At 34.5% G+C, this 23,068-nt stretch overlaps 1 protein-coding gene across 1 annotated transcript in view; it reads right to left on the reverse strand.

Moving 5' to 3' along the window:
* Positions 1-23,068, reverse strand: part of VPS50 (VPS50 subunit of EARP/GARPII complex) — a 118,002-nt gene that overhangs the window by 11,609 nt on the left and 83,325 nt on the right. The window contains exons 18-22 of the mRNA XM_090287224.1: positions 21,338-21,514; positions 18,446-18,564; positions 16,133-16,239; positions 8,942-9,063; positions 1,428-1,508 (exon numbers count right to left, since the gene is read on the reverse strand). Of these exons, the coding sequence (XP_090143350.1) occupies positions 1,428-1,508; positions 8,942-9,063; positions 16,133-16,239; positions 18,446-18,564; positions 21,338-21,514 (606 nt within the window). The remainder of the gene's footprint in view (positions 1-1,427; positions 1,509-8,941; positions 9,064-16,132; positions 16,240-18,445; positions 18,565-21,337; positions 21,515-23,068) is intronic.

Below are 23,068 nucleotides of genomic sequence, written 5' to 3' on the forward strand. Positions count from 1 at the left end.
TCAAAGGACTTTCAAAGACAAAAATAAAAATAAAAAATGGCAGAGTCAAACAAGAAGCTTCAGGATTAAATGGATAAGGCCAAGAAAACAAGCCAGGTTAAGCCAGGAGACACGAAACTCACAGAGTGGAACTTATTCATTTACACTGCAAACATTTACTAAAGAAATGCTATGTGCCGAAGTGCTACGAATACACACACACACACACACACACACACACACACTTTCATATGTCCTTATTTCCAAATATGTGTAAGGCAAAAAGATATGCAAATGGTAAGGGAGATGATGAGACAGATACGGGTTATTTCCTGAACTCACCTGAGATATCGGCACATGCCTCTCACTTTATTCACCTCTCTGCTCCAAGATCACCATCCTATCACTCTGCTTCATTTTCTTCTTTGCACTTATGAGTATCTGACACTAAATTATATATTTGTTTATCTGTCTCTCTGCCCCCAAAAATGCAACTTCTAAGAAGACAGGCATCACCTCTTATACAATGATGAGTTCCCAGCACTACAAAATGCCTGGCATATAATAATTACTCTCTGTATTTCTTAAAACACTGAACAATGATTCCATTGTTTTATAAAAATATAATAACAGAAGAATGCACATAATATTAAGCTTATAAAAAAAGGAAAGCGATTGCTTGTTTAGGTATGTAAAGGAACAAAGAAAATTTGGGGAATCCTGAGGTTAATGTAGGTGCAGAGAAACATACTGAACAACAAAAATCTCTGGCTATAATAACCAACCACAAGAAAAGAAATGTTCTTAAATGCCTATGTTAGCTTAAACACTACAGAGCAACAGCCCTATTTTGCGACCTTAACCTACCTTCTTAAAACATGCATTTCATCATGTGACAAGGTCAAGAATCCAGACTTCCCACTGCACAGCCAACTAAACCCAGACTTGAATTCCAAAGCCATTTATAAAATGGCCCTTAACACAACTTCTCAGCATACACCAGGGCCCCATCACAAAAACCTCCCAAACTTCAGGCCAGGCGTGCTCCCACCTTGCTCAGCCTCTGAACCTTAATCTGAATGCCCTTCTTTCTTCTTTTTCCCATGAGGCCGATGCCTCTTCATCAAAGTCTTGTTCCTTTAGTCTTTCTCTGACATGAAATTTGCATATACATTTTTTCTCTCTTGAACTTGTACTGGATATACAGGATATACAGCCAATATCATATTCTTCCATGTTGTCTCTCTCCAATCAGATTTATGATATTCTTCCATGTTTTCTCTCTCCAGGCTTTAAGAAACCTCCACTTTACCTCCCCTGAGCACATGGTGTAATACTAAGACTCAGGTACTCAATATATATATAGACATATATTTATATGTAGTTGATTAGATGGCTAATTTCTATTTTATATAACTGCAAAGAATTGATTCCAATTGATTACTTACCATATCAATAAGGCTCTCTTGTATTCTGTTTAGAGTTGTTCTTAGTCTACTACTACTAAGGCCTAGTCCTGTTGATTCCAACTAAAAGAGAAAACAAGAGACAAGATATCATTGTGGAGATTTTCTTGTGCATGTTATAACTTCAAATTAACCAAAACAAAGAATCGAATGACTTTTCACTCAGACACTCTGCCTTTAGAGGATTTCCAAACTGCATTTAAAATTTCCAAAACATCGCGCAAAGAACTCAAACCTTAACCCTCAAGGGAACAAGAGAACTATTTACACATGTGTATTTACAGGTCACACTAACATCTATTAACCTAATGAACTATCAGGAAGATGGTTCACCAGAATTTCTTTCCCACAAGTTATTATTTTTAGTTAAAAAAATTTACCTTTTAGATACTTAAAAGATAGAATAGTGTGTTACATTTATGTAGAAGCATAATAATGTATGTAGTGTTGATACTTATTTTAACACAAATTAGAGAGCCTAAATCTTCATTCAAAAAGGTTTTTGTTATACTCAGTATAACATTCCACACTATAGAATTCTCTTCACTACAACAAAGCCAAAGCATTTATAAAAATCTTCACTCAAGAAGATAAATGAGAAGTGAGACTTGACTGCTAAGACATGAAAAGCTGGCTCCTTGAATGATGATTCAATTGGTAAATAAAAATTTAATTTAAAGGTAATCACGGATACATAGACATTTGGAAAAATGTTATAATATTCTGTATGAGCCAATAAACTTAAAACTTTATTAACAGTGAACTATAAAATATATAATCTCACTGAGTCACAGAAATTACAGAAGTATACATATACATTATTTTTCATAACCCCTTCCTACCTGAGATACAAGAATGGAACGTTATTTACACAACACATGTTAGAAAGCCTCAAGCCAAAATAGTTGTGTGATGGATGGCCTGCTGTAGTAAAACATGAACTAATTTTATATGGTAACTTTAACATTTTATTTTTGCTAGGTTTTTTAACTTCAGTTTCTTTTTTTAGGTAGAATATATAGTTAAATTCAGCCCTTTTAAGTACATAGTTTGATCAATTTTGTTACTGTATACAGCCTGGTAACCAGTAACCACAATCAAGATATAGATGAGTTCAGTCATTTTAAAAACGTCCTCATGCCTTTTGCACTTCAGCACCTCCGCCACCCTACTTAAGCCCTTGCTTTTTGTCCTTGTAGTTTGCCTTTTCTAGAATTCTATATAAATGGAATCTTACAGCATGTAGTCCTTTGCATTTGACTTCCTTCTTGTGTTTAGCATGCTTTTGAGATTTATCCATGCTTTAAGTCTATTACTATTCCATGCTCTTTTATTTCTTAATAATTAGTATTCTATAGTACAGACACAGCAGTCTGTTTACTTATTCACCAGTCAATGAACACTGGGTTCCAGTCTGGACTACTTGAATAATACCACTATGAATATTTATGTATAGTCTTTGTGTGGACATACATTTTCAGTTCTCTTGGGCAGACACCTAGAAGTACAATTTCTGGTTCATATAATATATTTTTAACTTTATAAGGTACTGCCATATTTTTTTCCCAAAGTGGCTGTACCATTCTGCATTTTCACAAGCAATGTATACAAATTCTAGATGCTCCTTGTCATGAACTGAATGTTTGCTGTTACCCTCCACCCTCAATTCATATGTTGAAGTCCTAAACCCTAATGCAATGCTACTTAGACATGGGGTCTTTGGAAGATAATTAGGGTTAGATGAGGTCATGAAGGTGGGGTTCCCACACTGGGATTAGTGCCCTCATGAGAAGAGACACCAAAGGGCTTGCTCTTCCACGGGAGCACAGAGGAAAGGCCACGTGAAGATACAGCTAGATGAGATGGTTTTCTGTCTGCTTATCCCATTAGTTATACCATGTGGTTAAAATCTCCAGCTATCATTTCATTTTTTTTTTCATTTTCTTTTGAATTCTATCAATTATTGCTTCATCTGTTTTTAATCTCTGTTATTAGGCATATACACATTTATTATCATCATATGTCCCAGGTGAATTGATTCTTATATTATTATGAACCCATCTTCTCTGTGGTAATACATTTTGTTTAAATTTATTTTATCTGATATTAATACATCCTCCTTATGATCACTATTTGCATGGAATATCTTTACAATCCACTCGCTTTCAACCAAGGTGTATTTTTTGTTATTAATTATAGGCTTTGTTTTTAATCTGTTCTGATAATAGCTGCCTCTTAATTTGAGTGTTTAGTCCATTAACACTTAATGTAATTACTGGTTGGGTTTATAGCTACTATTATATGTTATCTCTTCTTAGTGCCTTAGTTCTTCCTCTCCTGCTTTTTCTGATTGTACGATTTTTTTTGCATTATATTTTAATTTTCTTGTTGACAAAACAGTTCAAGTTCTTTGTATTATTTTTCATTGTTGTCCTATGGATTACAATGTCACTTTCACAGGCCATTTACTGTTAACAATGTACTGCTTTACATAATATATATAAATCTTGCCATTTTTTAAGTTCATATTCCCCTACATACCTTTACATATGTAATACATCTACATTTACGATGAAATCCAGAAAACAATGTTAGATTTTCAGTTAATAACTATATAAAGAAGTTAGATGGAAAAAGATTTTTAAATAATCTTTTGGATTTCTCCAAGTAGTTTCCTTTATCCATGCTCTTCATTCTCTTCTGAGGATCCATGTTTTCATAGTGTATCTTTTTCTTTTGGCCTGAAAAGCTTCCTTTGTTTCTTGTATTACATGTCTGTTGGTGACAAACTCTTATTTTTTTTCTTTTCATTCTTAAATGGTGTTTTTGTTGGATATAAAATTCTGGATAGACATTTTTTTCCTTTCAGTACCTTAAAGGTGTTGTTTAATGCTCCTCTACCCTCCACAGTTTCTCATGAGAAGTCAGCTGTTAATCAAATCACTAGTCCCTTTTATGTACAGTCATTCTTGAGTATCAGCCAGAGATTGGTTTCAGGAACCCCCTCAGATACCAAAATCTGTGGATGCTCAAGCCCTTTATATAAACTAGCATAGTACTTGCAAATAACCTATGCATATCCTCCTGTACTCTTTAAATCAACTCTAGATTGCTTATAAAACCTAAATCAATGTAAAGGTTATGTAAATAGTTGTTATAGTGTATTGTTTACGGAATAATAAGAAAAAAGTCTGAACGTATTCAGTATAGACACAACTATCATAGGCCTAACCATATACTACATAGCAGCAACAACATAATTTTTTTCCAGATTATTTTCAGTTCACAGTTGGTCGAACCTATAGATGCAGAACCTGCAGATGGAGGGCTGTAATAAGTCTATCGTGGTTTTCAAGAGACAGTTTCACTAGGAAGTACTCCACTGCGTGCCTCTTTATGCTTATTCTTCTTCCCGTTCCTTTAGCATCTTGTATCTGCCCGTTTTGGCCAATGTTTCTTCAAATATTTTTTCTACCTCATTCTAGCTCCTGTCTCCATCTGTTATTCCAATTACATGTATGTTTGACCACTTGATATAATTTAACATGTTACTAAGGCTTTGATCACTTTTGTTTTACAATCTCTTTTTCTCTATATTCATTTTGAGTAATTTTTATTATTTTAGCTTCGAGTTTACAAATTATTTTCTCTTGTGTCTATTTGGCTGTTCAGTACATTCAGTGCTTTTATTTTTTTAATTGTGAAGTTGTATTTTTCAGTTCTAGAACTTCCCTTTCTTTTTTTTTTAATTACTGGTTCTATTAGAACTTCCTATTGGGATATTTATGCACTTAAAACATGTTTTGTTTTACTTTATTGAAGATAGTTATAATAGTTCATTTAAACTCCTTATCCTTTAGTTCCAACATCTTCAAGTCGAACTAGGTTGATTTTATATTTACTTAAGGATATAGACTACTTTTTTGGTTCTATGTACCGTATGTTTGGTAAAGCTGGATTGCATCATCAATCTGATTCTGGAGATTCTGAATTCTGTTCTTTTTCTCCAGTGAGTACCGTTTCCTTTGTTTTCAGTCTGTAATGTTCTTGGCTGTGCCTGAATTACAAACTATTTCTTTGTAGCAACTTCAGTCCCTGTTCATACATTTTTTTCTTTGCTAGGCTACAGTCAGTCTGCTCCATATACACATAGTTCATGGGTTAGTCAGAGACAGGAGTAGGCAGAATCTGGGATCCTCTCTCTGGCTCTTTCTCTTCTGAACTTTCCCTTACTCTGGGTTTACTTTTCTGGTTCCCCAATCCACTAAGATTGCAGGTTTTATTGTGCTTGCCTCCACTTGTGCCATGTTGACAGCACTTAGTCCTGGAGTCAAGGCCATGAAGATGTAATTTATTTTTATAGCTTCCCTTTCCCCAACTTGCATGCTAGCGTCAGCTCCCCATGAGAGTCATAAGCTCCCAATCCTCTCCAGGAATTCAAGAGTTGCCTTTTATATACCATCCAGGTTTTATCATTGTTTTCTGCAGGAAGTATCATCCAGAAAGGTCTTAGTACATCATAGCCATGAGCCTAAGTTAATTCATTCTTAAAAGTGGAGATACTGAATCATAGGCTCTCTACAAAGAAAGTTTCATTAATGAACTATAACTTTAAATGAGGCTCACAAACTGTTGTCAAGTAAGAACTCTCATAAGATTTACCTAGATAAGAAACAATTAGGACATCAACCCACATGTCCTAAGTATCTACTATGTGCTTACTACTGTGTTAAGTAAGGTAAGCTACAGAATAGTCTTCATAAGAGAACATGAACAGGAAGAATCAAAGAAAATATAACTCAAGAGGTGAACAATGGAAGGCTGGGGCAAGGCAAGATAAAGCAATCCTATGAGTAACATTATCATCATAGAATCAAATAGACTGGATGAATAATTGTGCATGATGTATGTAGTGTGTTACAACCAGTTCGGTGCAGAGCAGGAGCTTCAGGAGGAGTTGCTATGAAGAGAAGAAATCCCTTAGCTTAATGCATCCATGATGGTCTCCCAGCCAATGACTTTCTAGAACCCCTAAGAAACAGATGTTTTTTCTTCCACAAGCAGCATCTTATCTAAATTAATTTCTACAGTGTCTTTCTTCTAGGAAAGAAGCAGGAGCAACCTGTCCTTATAATTCTAGTAATTACCTGATTCCTTCTCTAATCCGACCCACCTAAGTCTCAATAGCTAACAAAGCAATTTGGAGTATTTATTTATTTGAATACGGAAACTTCCAGAATTTCTAATGGGCTTGAAAAGTTTACTTTCTTAGGAAAGTAAAAGCTACCTCTTCAATATTATATTGCTGCATATGCTTATTTATGCCATTTATTTAGATTGTCGTTCCAAAATAGACTTAAAGTAGCCAATTGAGAATATAACCCTGCACTTAAAAAAGACGTTAAATGTATATAAAAATTAAAACAAAGCAAAATATGGGTAGAAAGTGCGATGAAGTTTTTATACCAAACTGTACAGAAAAATTCCTTGTTATAGAAAGGCAAAGTCTTTGTTCTGCTTTAAATAGTGTTTCCTTCCGTTTTTAAAAACCAAAAATAGTAAGGTCTGAATTATAGGTTGTTCTAACTAAAGATATGTATTTTTTCAATATTCAATACACTGATTGACTATATTTAATATTCAATGCATGGTAACTAAAAGCTAGTATTACTAAGCATAATCTAATAATAGGAAAGGTCTTAAAAAGTACAAGTGAAAGGCAGGGTAAATGCTATATTTACTCATACATACTTAAATGCACATTTTGTATTGGCGCATACAATACAAACTATCTCTAATATAATTTATGGGTAGACATCCAGATTACAAATAGAAACTTCTATCTCACAGCTAATTGTTTGAAAAGAATGAATTCATATAAAACAAACTGTTTCTAATATGACATATGGGTAAACACACAGGTGAAAGGTAGTAACCTTATAACATACAGCTAATTGTTTGAACACAATGAAATAGCTTTTATTGAGTCTTACAGGATTAAAAATGCTTTTAATTAAAAAATATCAGATTAATGTGTTCTTTAAAATATAACAGATTTTAAATAAAATATGCAGCATATTTTACAATTAGCACCTAACTATCTATCTACTCTTGCTAACTTTCTCAGGTTCTACTGAACCCAACTGTAAAGAAATCTGTGCTAGAATATAATCAGCTGGAAAGCCACATCTAAAAGCATTTAATCCCCTAAAGTTTCCAAACAACTCTATTTTAACACATCTAATCGATAATGTGGTCCAGATTGTTCGAGCCAATATGATAGTCACTAGCCACGTGTGGCTACTTATATATAAAGATGAATTAGATAAAATTAAATACAGTTTAAAATTTCAGTTCCTCAGTCACACTAGTCACATTTCAAGTGCTCAATAGCCACATGTGGCTAGTGGTCACCATATGGGCAGTGCAGATGCAGAACATTCCATCAGTGCAAAATTTCTCTTGGCCAGCACTAGTCCAGAGGCACAGCCCAGAGACAGAAGACTCATCTGGAAGACTGGAAGAGTCTGACAATTAGCTAAAACTCTAGAATGTCCTTCCTCTTTAACAGTTATATATTGAGTTTCCAAATTCACAGAGAAGAATTAGTATGTATTTTATAGTAACAAATTCTGCATCAACACTTTGTCTCTGATTATATTAAAATTCTTCCTAAGGAAACTTTTTGGAGAATTAAGAACACAGGAAATTCAGGTCCCATATTAAGAAGTCATGTTTTTTACGTACTTGTAATCACAGCAAAAATATGAACATTTATATGATAAATGTAGTTATCCATTAAAATTCACATTTTAAAAAGGTACAAAATATAGTATATGAAAAGTATTATGACATATTTATAGGACCAAGTAGTATTCTTTGCACACAAAACTATCAACTACCTAGGTGAAACACATAATAACTCTCAAACATCACATCTGTTACCTGCCAAATAGTGTGTTATTCTCCTTAGGAGTAAAAAAAGATAAACTCAGTAAGAGCTTTGGAAACACCAAAAAGAGGAGTAGAAACATTAATTCTGTAGCAGGCAGATGGTTCAGTTCAAAGATTTTCAATTTTAATAAATATCTGTCATTATCTCCTTAATGTAGTAGTGTCTACTAAGGTTGTTAGCCAATATTTAAAATGTCTCCCTTACTACGCAGAAATTATACAGTGGGCCAGATTCACACAAAGACAACCTGCACGTTTTCCATTGCTCAAATACGTCAAGGTTAGAAACACATGCTGTATTCTTTCTGTCAAAAACTTGAACAACATACAATATGTTTATCATATCAAAGCTTAAAATTAACATATAAATAAGGCAATTATGAAGACAGAAAGCTGGTATCAATAATTTTGTTGGATTTATGATGGGAATTTTTCAAAATAATGTTATTTGTGTATTTATATTATAGAGGAATGAACTGAACTTTACATTTTAAAAAATTATTTAATAAACTTTAAAAGTATTCCTTTAAATGTTTACTTACTGAATCATTCCTACCAAAAAAGGTATATATTGCATATAAGTAATAATCAAATAGCTGAGACATGAAATGGATGACATCAAAGGCAATTGGCTTCAGAATGTTCATCATCTGCATATATTTACCTAAAAAGAAAAAATTAAGTAGAAAAACATCAAAATCTGTTAGTCTATAATTATAGAGCGACAGTAAAATACTTTACCAATATTTTTTAAATGAAATATAACATTTGTCAATCACACTAGCCACATTCCAAGTGCTCACCAGTCATTTGTGGCTAGTGGCTAATGTACTGGACATACAGAACAGTTAAATCATCTTAGAAAGTACTATTGGACAGCAGTGATATAAATAATACAAAGATTTTTTTACATCATTATTTTTATTGTTTGTCAAATATTCATGGAAACCCTATACTGTTCTACAAAGGACACTGTACAAACACAAACACGATTCCTCATTTCTTGGAGATTCCACTTAAAATAATTTCTTCAAAAATGTTTAGGTATAATAAAACAGAAGGCAATGTATTTGAGAAAAAGTGGGGTTCTTTTTCATAAGCATATACACATTGAGAAAAGGTAAAGAAGGCAAGAAGAAAAAAGACACATGGAAGACACTTTCCATTCCCCTGAATCCCAGCCCTGTGAAATCTTATGTCAGAGACCAAAAACACTGCTTTATCAATACATCACTCAAAAGCCCAATACTTTCAAAATGCCAAGAACATATCCTCCACATTCCTTCCTTTGGGAGAGGCCGATATTCCACTCCCTTTCCTCTAAACATATGATACAGTTACAGAAAAAAAAAAAATTAAAAACCAAAATTTATGCATTTATAACTTGTTAATGTATTTGAAAATTGCATGGGAGATAGGCTAAATCAAACAACAAATAATAAGCCCCTAATTGTGTTTCTTTTTTATGGGAAATAATAAAAAAAGAAGCATATCTATAAAAAAAATGCTCTACTACACAAGATATTAAAACAGGCCATTTGCTTAACTTCTAAATGAGCAAATAATTCAGGTGCTGGCTCTACTTCATGTAACTGCTACAAATTTTAATTGGTGCTATTGAAGACACCATGACTCAAGAGAAAACACATTAATGGCAGTAGAAAAAAAAGATAAATTTACTCTAATGAAAATGTCTACTATCAAAACCACATCTGTATTACCTAAGAACTCAGTACATCCACCTTAATTTACATAAGAGATAATAAATAATAGTCAGATTGTCAGGAAGAGAAAGACAAACCCACATACTCATCAAAAAGTAAAGTAAAAACCATTCAACTCAGATTTTAATTTTTCTCCTATTTATGTCTTTTGTTCCAGAATCATCTTTTATAATTATTTCATAGATATTCTTTTTTAAAATTACAATTGAAAAATATGCTCCTACAACATTCTAGATCACTAGACAGATATTTCACCAACTACAAACATACAATTTATTAAACTGCAACCACACATAAAATAATGAGCCACTATATAGAAAAAAATGAAAAAGTATTGTGTTACATTACTTTAACCCATAAAAGAAAAAAAGAGAGATGAATAGGTACAACAAGGAAGAAAGCAAATATCTGGATGAGACACACCCAGAATACAAAGCTCCTCTCTATCCTAAAAATAAGATTAAGCACTGTTCATATAATTAATCTTAAGGAAGGATATAAAAATAATTATCAATAGGTAAACCTATTTTAAATGTGTATTCAGAAGAAAAAATAACTAATGTTCCCCACTACTCTGAAAAGTTTAAACTATTATATTTATTCATCCAATCAATTCAAGTAATAAACATTTTTGAAGGCTTATTTGTACTTGGCATTGTGTTAAGATACAGGGAATTACAGAGTCTCTGCTCTCACACCTTAAATAATCTCACATGGAAGGCAATGTTCAATAAGCAGGTTGCCAATATATTAAAATGTATAAGAGTGAGAACTCTGTCTTTCCAGTTCAGGAGAGCCAAGTAGCCTTTGAAGGTTTGAGGAAGCTTATGTACCTCTTCAGATTATTGAATTAAAAGAGAATTTTATATTGAATTAAGCCTATATCTATGAAGAGAATATAGTGAAGAGGTAAAGGCAACCAGAAAATGAAAGATCTCAAAAATTTTCTAGACTCGGGGTTGGCAAACCTTTCCTTTAAAGACCAAAGAGTAGAGAGTTTAGACTTTGCATGTCACAGTCTCTGTTTCAACAACTCAGCTCTGCCTTTATGGCATAAAAAAATAAAATACAAATACAAATAAAAAACAGGCAAACTGCAATAATGAGCTGGACATACGTATTCCAATAAAACTTATTTTACAAAAACAGGCAGCCAGATGATTTGGCCGGTCAGCTCTAGCTTCCCAACCACTGTAGTAGATGACAGACAGTAAATGGGGGCAGAATGATGGAGAATAAAGCATAGGAGGACCACAAAGGAGGTGGAAGATATTAGATAGGATGGTGACTGCTTAGGATCAGCAGGTATACAGCAAGGGAGCAGGAGCACAAAATGGGGCTGAATGATGATAAACTAACTGAAGGTCTACATATGGGACAAAATGTCCCAATCTGCACACCCCCCTCTACCACCATCCTCATTAGCAATTAAGAGTATAGGCTGACAGAATTTTCCTGCAACAAAAACAAGAAATTTAAAAGTCTTAGAATTCTTTTCTAAAAGAATTAAGCAAACTAAACAAACAAAAATAAAATTGGGCCAACTTAAAAAAATAATAAATCAGAAAAGCTAAGGCTTCTATGCTGAATATGGGCACCACATTATTAAAATCTACCTCATTGCGGGAATGTGGGATCTGTCCCCATAAAGTAAATGCTGCCAGTAAATCCACCCAGCCCTGCCCTACCCTATGTAAAGTTCCCAGTCAGGAATCCCACTGGGGAAAAAGCCAGCTTGAACACGGTTCTAATTACTCAGAGAGGAACACCCATAATAGCTATATAGGCCTTCTATTTTAGATAAAAATAGATAATCCATAATCATCAGGCCCATGAGGAAAACTCAGAAAGTGAAAGTAAAAAGAAAAGCTTATCCCAAAGGAAACAGAATAATTCAAGCTAAAGAAGAGACATATAATAATTATGTAAAAACCCTATAACAGGAGGCCCTGGCCAGGTGGCTCAGTAGGTTAGAGCCTCATCCTAATACACCAAGGGTGCAGGTTTGATCTCTGTTCAGGGCACACACAAGAAGTAACCAATGAATGCTTAAATAAATGAAATAACAAATTGATGTATCTTTCTCTCCTCCCTTCCCTTCCTCCCTCCCTCCACCTTTCTCTCAATAAATAAATAATTAAATAAGTAAATAAACAAAATGTATTTCTAAAAAACCCAGAACAGGAGAATATGAAAGAAAAAACAGGAAATACAGAAGGGCTCTTAAAAATTAAAAATATGATTTATAAAATATATGGGGAAGAGGAAGTATTTCAGATAGTACAGCAAAAAGAATATAGAAAACAGAAACAATGGGAGACATAAAGGGCCAAACTAAGAGGCTAAACACTTGAGTAATGGGAAAGTAAAGTAAAAAGAGAACAGAGAAAATGGAGAGGTGAAAATTATCAAAGAAATGGCCATATAAGTCACAGCTGAAAAACACACAAACCTTCAGACTGGAAGGGTCACAAACTTCCCAACACAAAATGAAAAAGAACTCATACTTAAGATACCTCAGCAGAAAGTTTTGGAACCTCAAGATAAAAATATTAAACGCTTTCAGAGAGAGAAAAAAAATTTACCTACAATAAATGAGCAGAACATTAGATGTTTTAATTATCTAAGGAGAAGTGCTTTTTAATCACTAATTCTATACACAACTAAATTATATTTCGTTAAAAGGGCTGAATAAAAACATAATCGGACTGACACGAATTCAAAAATCTTACCTCTCATCACCCTTCCCTGGGCAATTACAACTAGAAGAAAAACAGAAACAGACAAAAAATCGCCCCCATTCTGGGGGGAGGAAGTGGCAGGGTGGGAGACTGCCACTTTTCATCACAAGCTCTTCTTTATTATTTAATGTATCACTAGGAGAGGTAATGCCTTGATCAAAAATATAAAAGCATGGCTCTGAAATCAGCATTCCCAGTTTAAAAAATGTGGCCACTGGTTGAAATGGTTCAGATGCAAGCTACTCTTCCTTCCCTTTCTGCCCTCCACGATCCTGACAGGGGCACCCTGGGAGGAGTGGACAGAAAGCTGAGGAGGGCTATCAATATACAATGCAGATGACCAAGAAAGCCATCTCTTTCCTGAGTATCAACTGCAGTCAGTTCCTATTCTTGCCTCCAACATACAATATATTATAACCTCTTTGAACTCTGCCCGGGGATAAGAGTTAAAGTTCCTGAGTTTCTCCACTGGCTGTGAAGCATGCCAGTGAGCTTACTGGCTCTAGGATCAGACAACCTGGATTCTACCACGTACCAGCTGTGTGACCTAAAGCAAGTTATTTATCTCTGGGCTTTGCTTATTTGTTGCGTAAAAGGATACTGTGAAGAATTCATGAGAAAACGCCCGTGAAGAATTTACATAGCATATAATAGGGAGCAAGAAATCTTAGCTATTGCTATTATTTGAAAACAATTACAATTATGACGAACGCAGTAAGAGATAAGTATAGCATGTTCTTTGAAGGGAACTTAACCTAATCTGGAGGTAAGGAAAAGTTTCCCAGAGGAATTCCTGTTTAAACTGTCTCCTCCTAAACCTAAACCATGGGTCCTGCACACCCATTTGGAGAGACACACAGAGGGCCTGGCAAAGAAACCAACCAGGAGCAGCATGGACAAGGACCACACCAAGAGGAACAGCGGGCCGGCCTTAGCTGCCCTCCAGTGGGAGGACAGAGACAGGAGTGTGATTACCACAAGAAATGTGGCCCAGAAAATGCCATCAGTAAGCCACACCTATACAGAGGAGGGACTCCTAGGGTAAAGAGAAGGCACTGGAAGAGTGAGTGTGTTGGGGGAAAAGAGATTATTTCTTCCACCCAAAATGGATTGTGACAAGAGAGGAGGAAAAAGTGTTTCTCCAATATTCACAATTTTAAAAATTAAGGTTTGTTACTCCAGTATATACTGGGCACCTACAAAAGTGAAAAGCACTTGGCTGGGGGCTCTACATGCTGCCAGGTGACCCAAACTCTCTTTTCATCTGTAGGAGCCGACAATCTGATGGAGCAGGAGCAAGAACAGACTGAGTTTGAAAGATGTTCATTATTCTTACCACAGTGCACTAAGCTGAAAGATGAGGAATGGATGTAAATAGCACATAAAGGCACAGTGGAAATGCTATAAATGAGGCACAAAGGAAAGAAAAGTCAGTTCAGCTCTGGCAATGTAGAAAAAATGTAGTTAACAATGAAGTGAAGATCAGAATAAAAAACTAACAGATCTGTTACTTAAGTCCCTGTCTATCAGTTTTTATTCTGTTGTTTGAATATTATATTTTAGCCCCCCACCCCCAAATCTCTGATATCATTTTCTTATAACATGTAGTGAGGGATGACATTTCTTGGATCCTCCTCTCAAAATACCATGTTGTATATAAAGCTATCAATTAAGAAAGTGTTTTAAAACTGCTTAAAAATATAAGTTCATGTAAATAATATAAATAAAATGTGTTTTTAGAGAAACAAATATTGGAATGTAATCCAAATTAAACAATGATAAAATTTTCCTTAAACATCACATGTGAAAATATTGTCTCTTGAATAAACACTTTATAATTTAATCATAAAACAAGATTTTAAACTTTTAAAACAAAAATATATTGTGATACTTCTATAAAAGGTGGTACTTATGATTTCATTGACCCTATAACTTGATCCCTATTATTTGAAAAAAGTATTCTGAAAACAACTGATATAACTTATATTCGTACAAAACTATCATTTAAATTGACTGTTACATAATCAAAAATGTTCCTGTTTAAGGAAACTAAAGAACAACACAAACAAAGGAACTAAATAGAACAAAGAGCAGAATAGCAGTCAATAGGGGGGAGGGGAGAGGGAGAGAAGGGGGATAAGGGAAGGGTTTAGTCAAAGAATGTATATAAAAGACTCATGGACATGGACAACGGGGAGGGATATGATTGCGGGAGAGGGGGTGGGTTGGGTGGGGGAGAGAAATTAGGGGAAAAGGGGACAACTGTAATTGAAAAACCAAAAGAAAAAAAAAAAAAAGAGAAAAAAAAATGTTCCTGTTTACATTGTTTACATTTCAATTAGGACATAGACCATTTTAGCAGAGCTAAGTATAATCAAAGTAGGTGACAGGAAGTTATCAACTCCATAAAAAAAATACAGTAAATTTTATAGAAATCCACTATAATTCCTGACTAGTACAGATGACTTAATCTGAGAATACATCTCTACAAATTATTTGTTGAATGTGCAGATCTATTTGTGAGATTTAAAGGCTGAGATAGCATATAAAATGTTGAAATACTGTCATTAAAAATACCCACATCATCAAACCTAAATATTTTAAATATCACATTTCTTCACATTTTTGCCTTCTACAAAATCAACAATAAAGGTCTTATCTGTAATAAGAACTGCACTTCCTACAGTGTGAACATTTAGCTTATAACACTTGTGTTCAACATGGGAGGAGACAGATACCGTGTCACTCCCAAGTCGGACTGCACAGCCATTCTCGGCGGTGCAGATAGACTCTTAAGAAGCTACACCATCGTCTCTCGAGACGGACGGCTGCCGACGACGACGACTTGTGTCTGAAAACGCCAGAGAATCACAGTTCCCTCTGGCTATCTGACAGGAAGATTGTGAAGATCAATGAAGCAAGTAAGTAAAAAAATATTGTTTAAATGTAAAATTGGTACTATCATCATTCTACACCCTCTGCCTACACAGAGAATTTTTCATTACATTTCAATTAATTGAGATATTTTAGGAAAAGTAAAAGACACAAATACTAAGTAATTAAAAGAAAAAGAAAAACTGACATTAATATTAAAATACAATTTGGAACAATTAAGATAAGAAAACAATGACACATGACAATCTTAAATCCTCCACTATGGTGAGCACTGGAGTGAACAATACAAACTGCAATCAAATATCATTTAGTAACAAAAGTAGACTAATTTAATTGTTGTAATAATTTTCTTTAAAAAGGTGTAGCTACTTACCAACAAGTCTTATTACATTCAGTGTTGTATTTGTTAAGATGGGTGCATTTACTTTATTTAGACTGTAATCTGATTTCTTCCGGCTCTTTAGAGTTTCTCGTGAAACGCTTAATATAGAAAAACAAAAGAGTTGCAATTAGGACTGTCAAGTAGTAAATCAGTAAGTTATCCAGCTTAGGAGCTCTCCTTCATTCACTAACTAGTTACTGACAATCTTACCATGTATCAGGTAGGGATATAGAGATTATTTTTCTGTCTTTTTTAAATAAAAATTTTATTTACTTATTTTTAGAGAGAGGGGAAGGGAGGGAGAAAGAGAGGGAGACAAACATCAATACAAGAGAGAAAAATTGATCAGTTGCCTCTCGCACGCCCCAACCAGGGACCTGGCCGGCAACCGAGGCATGTGCCTTGACTGGGAATCGAACTGGCAACCTGTTGGTTTGTAGAATGACACCCATTCCACTAAGCCACACGAGTAACGGCTATCCCCCTGTCTTTACAGAGTTTACAGTCCAGAGGGAAAAAGAAATTAGTAGGCAAAAAATAAAAAATAAAGAATTTTTTTGATTCCAAATATTAATTATAAACCATCAATAGAAGCTAAGTCACTTAAAAAAAAAGTGTTCTAGGGAAATTACATATGAAAGGTACCAAACATCCTGATTACAGGCTTATAAATATTTTTAAGTACAGAAAAAATGGGGGACAGCAAGTACTAAGGTCAAAGGTAAGAAAGAACAGAGCGTGCTCAGAGAAGCACACAGGGAATGAGTGGGCAGATGAAGTGATAAGTTAAGGCCCGATCATCAAAAGCAGTCAAACCTAACACATATGAACCTTGTGGTGGGTCATTAAAATTTTTACCAGGGAAAGGATATGATCAAATTTGATTAAAAAAGCCCTCTGGTGTGCCTTCGTTGGGTGGGTGTTGTTCTGCAAAGTGAAAGGTTGCTGGTTTGACTTCTGGTCAGGCCACATGCCTGGGTTGCAGATTCAGTCACCAGTCAGGGTGCATAAAGGAGGCAACTGATAGATGTTTCTCTCTCACATGATGTTCTTCTCCCCCCACTCCCCCTCTCTCTAAAGAGATAAATAAAATCTTTAAAAAAATTTATATATAAGAAAAAATCTAAATTTGTACCCACCGATGGATTAGAAAGGTGGTAAAATTGGAGACAGGGAGCCAAGGTAAGGGGGCTGATTCAGTAATTTGGCACAGAGATGATTTCTGCATGGACTAGAACGGCACAGTGAAATACAAGGCATCTTGATAAATTTATCAGACACTCAGAAGTTGGAAATGGTAATAACTGTTAACTGACTGACTGCTGCTAGCAGTTCACATTATTCACACTTCTCAGGAGTTAGGACAGTGTAGGAGGCCGCACAACCCTACCAAAAACCAAGTGTATACGCATACACAGGTAAACACTATCTTACTTGTACATTTTAATTGAATTAGAGCTTTCCTTCTGGATACAATATACCCAAAACATCCAAAAGAATAGCTCTATTCAGTTCATAATAGATCATAGATGTAGATATTTAAATATTATACACATATGAAAACCAATAAGCAAATTTTCCCAATTAAAATATCCACAACTCTATGAGTTGCTCACTGCTGAGATTTCAAATCAATTAAATATAACTAGGCACTTTGGGAGTAAAGTGTAGAGAAGAGTATACTGAAATCTGTCATTAAAAACAAAGTATATTTGTGGTTATTAAATGCCTGATAGTCACCAAATTAATTCACTTACATATCAGAATTAGGCTCACTTAACTGGGTGAAGGTGACAAAAAAAATCTTAATCTAATTCTCCAAGTTTTTGAAGAGGACAGTTTAATCATAAGGCAAAACTCACATACAAAAAGGGAGCCTGATAGAAGACTCAAATAGTGAGCATAAATGACATGAGAAGATAAGTGGAGACCCTCTCTATTTCCTGGGTTGAGGCAGAAATTCCATATATAAAAACAAATTACTGGATTCCTCCCTGAGGTTTTCTGATCTATGTGAAGCATAAATTGCCTCCAAAGGCAGCATTGATCATATAAATCAAAAGTTTGCTTTTTCTGCAAAAGCACTGATGTCTAAATTAAGAGCTCTTTATGTCCAATATCAAAAAATACATTTTTAGCCTTTCAAGAAGCATTTTTAAAACATATTAACTTCTGTCACAATGCGATAACCAACGGAAAATTTTAATTTTAGTTTTTGTTTTTTCTTACCCTTTCAAGGAAATACTATATGTTAAGCATGCAACATAAAGTACAAATTACCATACAACCTCAGAGCAATTTTACCTTTTCACAGGGGCATCGCCAGTCTGCTCATCCACATAATCGCGTTTCAGTTCCTCTGGAACATCACTGTCACTGTCGTACTCCTGATAGGCACTTTTCTCCTGCTCATCAGACTCATACTGAAGAAAATGCAGAATATTCAACAATTGGTATGAAAAGCCAACCTTTGTTGGAGTTTTTCAACATGATAAAAAGTATCCACTTTTATAAGAAGTTATAGAAGGAAGTCCTTAATAATTTAGTTTTCATTTGCAATTAAGAATCATATTACACTTCCACTTCTTTCTTCATCATCCTATCGTAACCAGCTCAAAAAAAAGAAAAAACAAAAATACTATATCTACAAAGGTTTGCAAATATCAAAAAAATAAAATAAAATCTGCACATAAAGAAGATAAACAACAACAGAACATCCTGCTAGTCCTCAGGAGAAAACAAAAGAGTGCTCAGGTCACTTCTTTTTTTTTTAATCTCTGCTTCCAAGTGGCTTCATCACAATTTCCAAATTGCTAACTCATTATAGGGAGGGTGAGTATACAATTCAGGCACACTGGAAGTGTTAAGGCAGCTTAATAAACACACAAAGCAAACATGCTAATGTTCTGTCTCATGCATTATGATGAGATTTAATTCCAAAGGCAGATTTAAAATTAGGCTTAGCAACTAGGGACTACTGAGGCCAAGGACAAAAATGATGGATTTTTCAAGGAAGGGCACCTTCCTAACATTTTCATCATCTTTACGGCATCACGGCCAGAGCCAGCACGGAAGAAGGGTGAAGTCCATACACAGCAAAAGGAAGCAGTAGCATCATCATCAAATATCATAAATTAATATGATTAAATAATGGGTAACATTTATTAAGTTTGAATCAATGCTGTGCTGAGTGCTTTCATGAATTATCTCACTAATTTTCCAAACAATTCTATTAAGAAATTTTATCCCCATTTGCCAGTTCAGGAGACCCGTATAATGACAACACAGAAAGAAGTTAACCTAATTCAGCAACTATTTTTTGAGATTCTAAAGCATTATGACGGACGCTCGCGGCATGCGGACCCCGACTCTCAGGGACATAGTCTGCGCCTGGAAAGATTCGGTCACACATTAATAACTGCAGACGAGCCTTACAGTATGCTCCCCCCTTATACGCAAGTGGTCCTGATGACATTCAGAAAGACCTGGGCCTCCTGGTTGTAATAACAGGGCTTCGTGGCTCCACAGTATAAGAGATCCTCATTTTCAAGGATTCCGTATTCGCAAATTTTTCTGCTCACTAAAATTTATGTGTAACCTCAACAATGATACTTCATGACACCTTCATGGTCATTTGTGAATCTAGGCAGAGTGGTTATACTTCTGCGTCACCCAACATGCACGTTCCCAGCTGAGGGCAAACAAGGAGGCACTCTTCCTCCTCGTAGCAGCTCTCCTGCTGTAAACAGGTGAGTGCCCTTTTCACAACCTATTTTTAACATTTCTTTTGGTGCTTTTTGCTGGTAATTTCACTGCCAGAATGGTCCCTAAGCATAATGTTAAGCATCGTCTAGTGTTCCTGAGGGCAAGAGGACTGCAATGCACCTTACTGCAAAGCACGTGCTACGTAAGCTTTATTCAGGCATGAGTTATAGTGCTGTTGGCCATGAGTACAATGTTAATGACTCAACACTATATATTAAATGAGGTGTCTTTAAGCAAAAATATACATAAAACAAAAATACACATATTAATCAGTTGATGAAACTTTTATGACTAGAGGCTCGTGGGTACCTGAAGCACTACCTCCCTTAGGAAGAGTGGTCCCTATATTTGCTAATTCAGGATTCACGGCAACTTTACAGAACACGACTGCCACAAAAATAGAATCAAATGCCATCTGAGATTTAAATTTAAAAGAATCACCAGTACAGAAGGATATTATTTCAAAAATATTGGAATGACTTTTAGTTCCTTTCCATTTAGTCTACTTTACCAAGGCAAAATTTCACAAATAATCAATAAATTATAATTTTAAGTAACTTTTACTTCACAAAAAAAAACTGATAAGGGTGTATTTTCATGGCAATATTTTAAAAAATTATATCTTCACTAAACAGAAAATAAAATGCCAAATCTAAAATACACAAATTCAACAGTTTTTTTGTCAAAAATCTGAACAGTTTTCAATTTCAGCTATATTAAACCTAAAATAAAAATCATACTGGGTCCCTCTAGAAATTATGAAAATCAGAAGAACCCATACAAATTAAATATTGTGAAAACATAACCTGTAGGTAATGATAAAGTACGCATTCCCTCATTATAATTATGGGGCAACCAAGGGTCAAAAGGTAAAATAATTTGCAAAGGGCCACAAAGCTAATAAAAAGTTTGCCTTCAAACACTTTCCATTAACTCACCACCTTTGCTTTATACTGTTTTTTGAGCTGCTCAAAGTGTTATTAAAACATCATAATTCTAAATCCTAAAACAATCCTGCCAGGTAACTAAGCAAGACATTGTTCCCTCTCAGTAAAGGGACATGGAACAAAATGACAATTAGTTGCCCAAGAGTGGAGATGAGAAAAAAGTACAGATGATCTATTCCCTCATGCATCCATGTACCCAACAAATCAAATAAATATGCAATAAAGAAACTATATTCCTCCTTGATCAATAATCTGTTAAGAACATAAAGTAATCTGGTGTAGGCAAACTTTATCACTCAAAAGGACAATGTCAACAAAGCATATTATAAAGCCATTACCTGTACAAGTAGTATCACAGAAACATTAAGTATATAGGTAGGAAGATAGGTGGTGAAAGGATAAATATATCTAGCCAATTACCTTGTTCAATGGGTAGAATACTTTTCAATAGTGTTCCACAATATGTTTTAAAAATACCACATACCCCATTAGAAGCCAGGACATCTTCTGTTTCTTCATCTTTGTGGTTGGCCTGAATTTCAAATGGGTTCCCACCACTACAGTACTGCTCAAACAAGGTCACTGTCTTCGAGGAAGTTGAGGCTGGCTGCTTACTAGGTGAAACTGATGGGGAACGAGACTGTTCCATAAACTTAAATTCCTAGACATGAAAGAAAGACAGGTACCTTTTAGATACACCAATAAAATTCAAGTACATAAACACTGCATCAACGTAAATGTGGTTGGTGGGAAAGAATTCATTCTGATTCTTTGGGTTGTTCACTTCTAAATCTTGCAAGTTGTCTGAAAGCACAAACTCAGAAATACAAAAAGGTTTTTCTCAAGACAAACTCAGCTGCTGATATCACAACACTTGTTATCTGCATCAGGCTACTTTTGGCTTACTTTATGTAACTGCACAAAAAAATTTTTTTAATAATTTAAATTTGAATAATAATTCTAAAATTTTTAACTAGTAGGACATGATTTTAATTAACAGTCTCTTTAAAAACCAATTGCTGTTAGGTTCAACACCTTGCATACTTATATGCTTGTACCTTTTAAGATATTCTATATGAAGTCATCAAAAACAAAGTAATTATATAAAGGATATATCTTCCTTTGTTACACTGATGTCTGTAATCTTCCATTTATTTTTCTGCATATGCCAAGAAGCAGACAACACAAACCCACACACTGAGATCAGATGATACATCTTGTGGTCCTAGCTTGCCATTAATCCACTGTATTTCACTAACTTCCTATATAGTGCTGCGAATGTCACCTGGATCTGGATGTCTGTTTCCTCAACTGTAAAATAAGAGGGTCATCTAGGATGAGAGAATTACACATGTTAAAGAGAGAGAGTTGTAGCGCCCAGTCCAAACTATGCATTTCCCAAATGAGGAAAATGAGGTAGTCCGAAGGGATTCAGTCTGAAGTAGATTACACAGCTAATTAGAGGAAGAGATGGAATAATCTCTAAAGTTCCCCTGAAGCACAAAACTATTGATTTCTTTTTTTCTTTTTATTCTTAAAAATATGGAACACTTCATGAATTTAAAAAGTACATTAGCTTAAGTTTCAAATGACATTTGGTGTCTTTTTAAATTGTAGCTATACATTAAATCAGATCAATCATACTGCTTAAAAATCATGCATTACTTTTATAATTCTAAACAAGAGGTGACTATAAATTAATGAGAAACTTTAAAAAAAATAGATTCATAGGAATACATGTAATAAATGAACACTATTTCATTTGTAAATAGTTTTCAAGGTAACTACATTTTTGTAGTTAGAACACTTAAGATGACATTAATACTTTAAAAAAAACTTAAAGTGTACAAACAGTATTGTTAACTACAGGCAAAACCTGGTACAACAGGTCTCTAGAACTTATTCATCTTGCATATCTGAAACTTCAAGGTAACTACTTTAAAGAAGATAATGCTCACTTGGATGGGAATGTTTCAATATATCTTGTAAAATAAGTTGTCTCATAATTACACCAAGTATATGTGCACACACACACAGAATATGAAGGTTAAACACAAATTCAAACAAAATTATTTAAATAGAGATTCTAAAATCAATGTTAGAATTTTAAATAATGTTAAGGAATCATCTTAATATATAAATTCTAAAATAATTTTTTAATTAATGTTAAGTTTGCTGTATTTAATGTTTCCATATTAGGAAAACAATTAAGATA

This window comes from Furipterus horrens, unplaced genomic scaffold (genome assembly GCF_987537825.1).
Source record: "Furipterus horrens unplaced genomic scaffold, mFurHor1.1.pri manual_scaffold_9, whole genome shotgun sequence".
NCBI lineage: Eukaryota > Metazoa > Chordata > Mammalia > Chiroptera > Furipteridae > Furipterus > Furipterus horrens.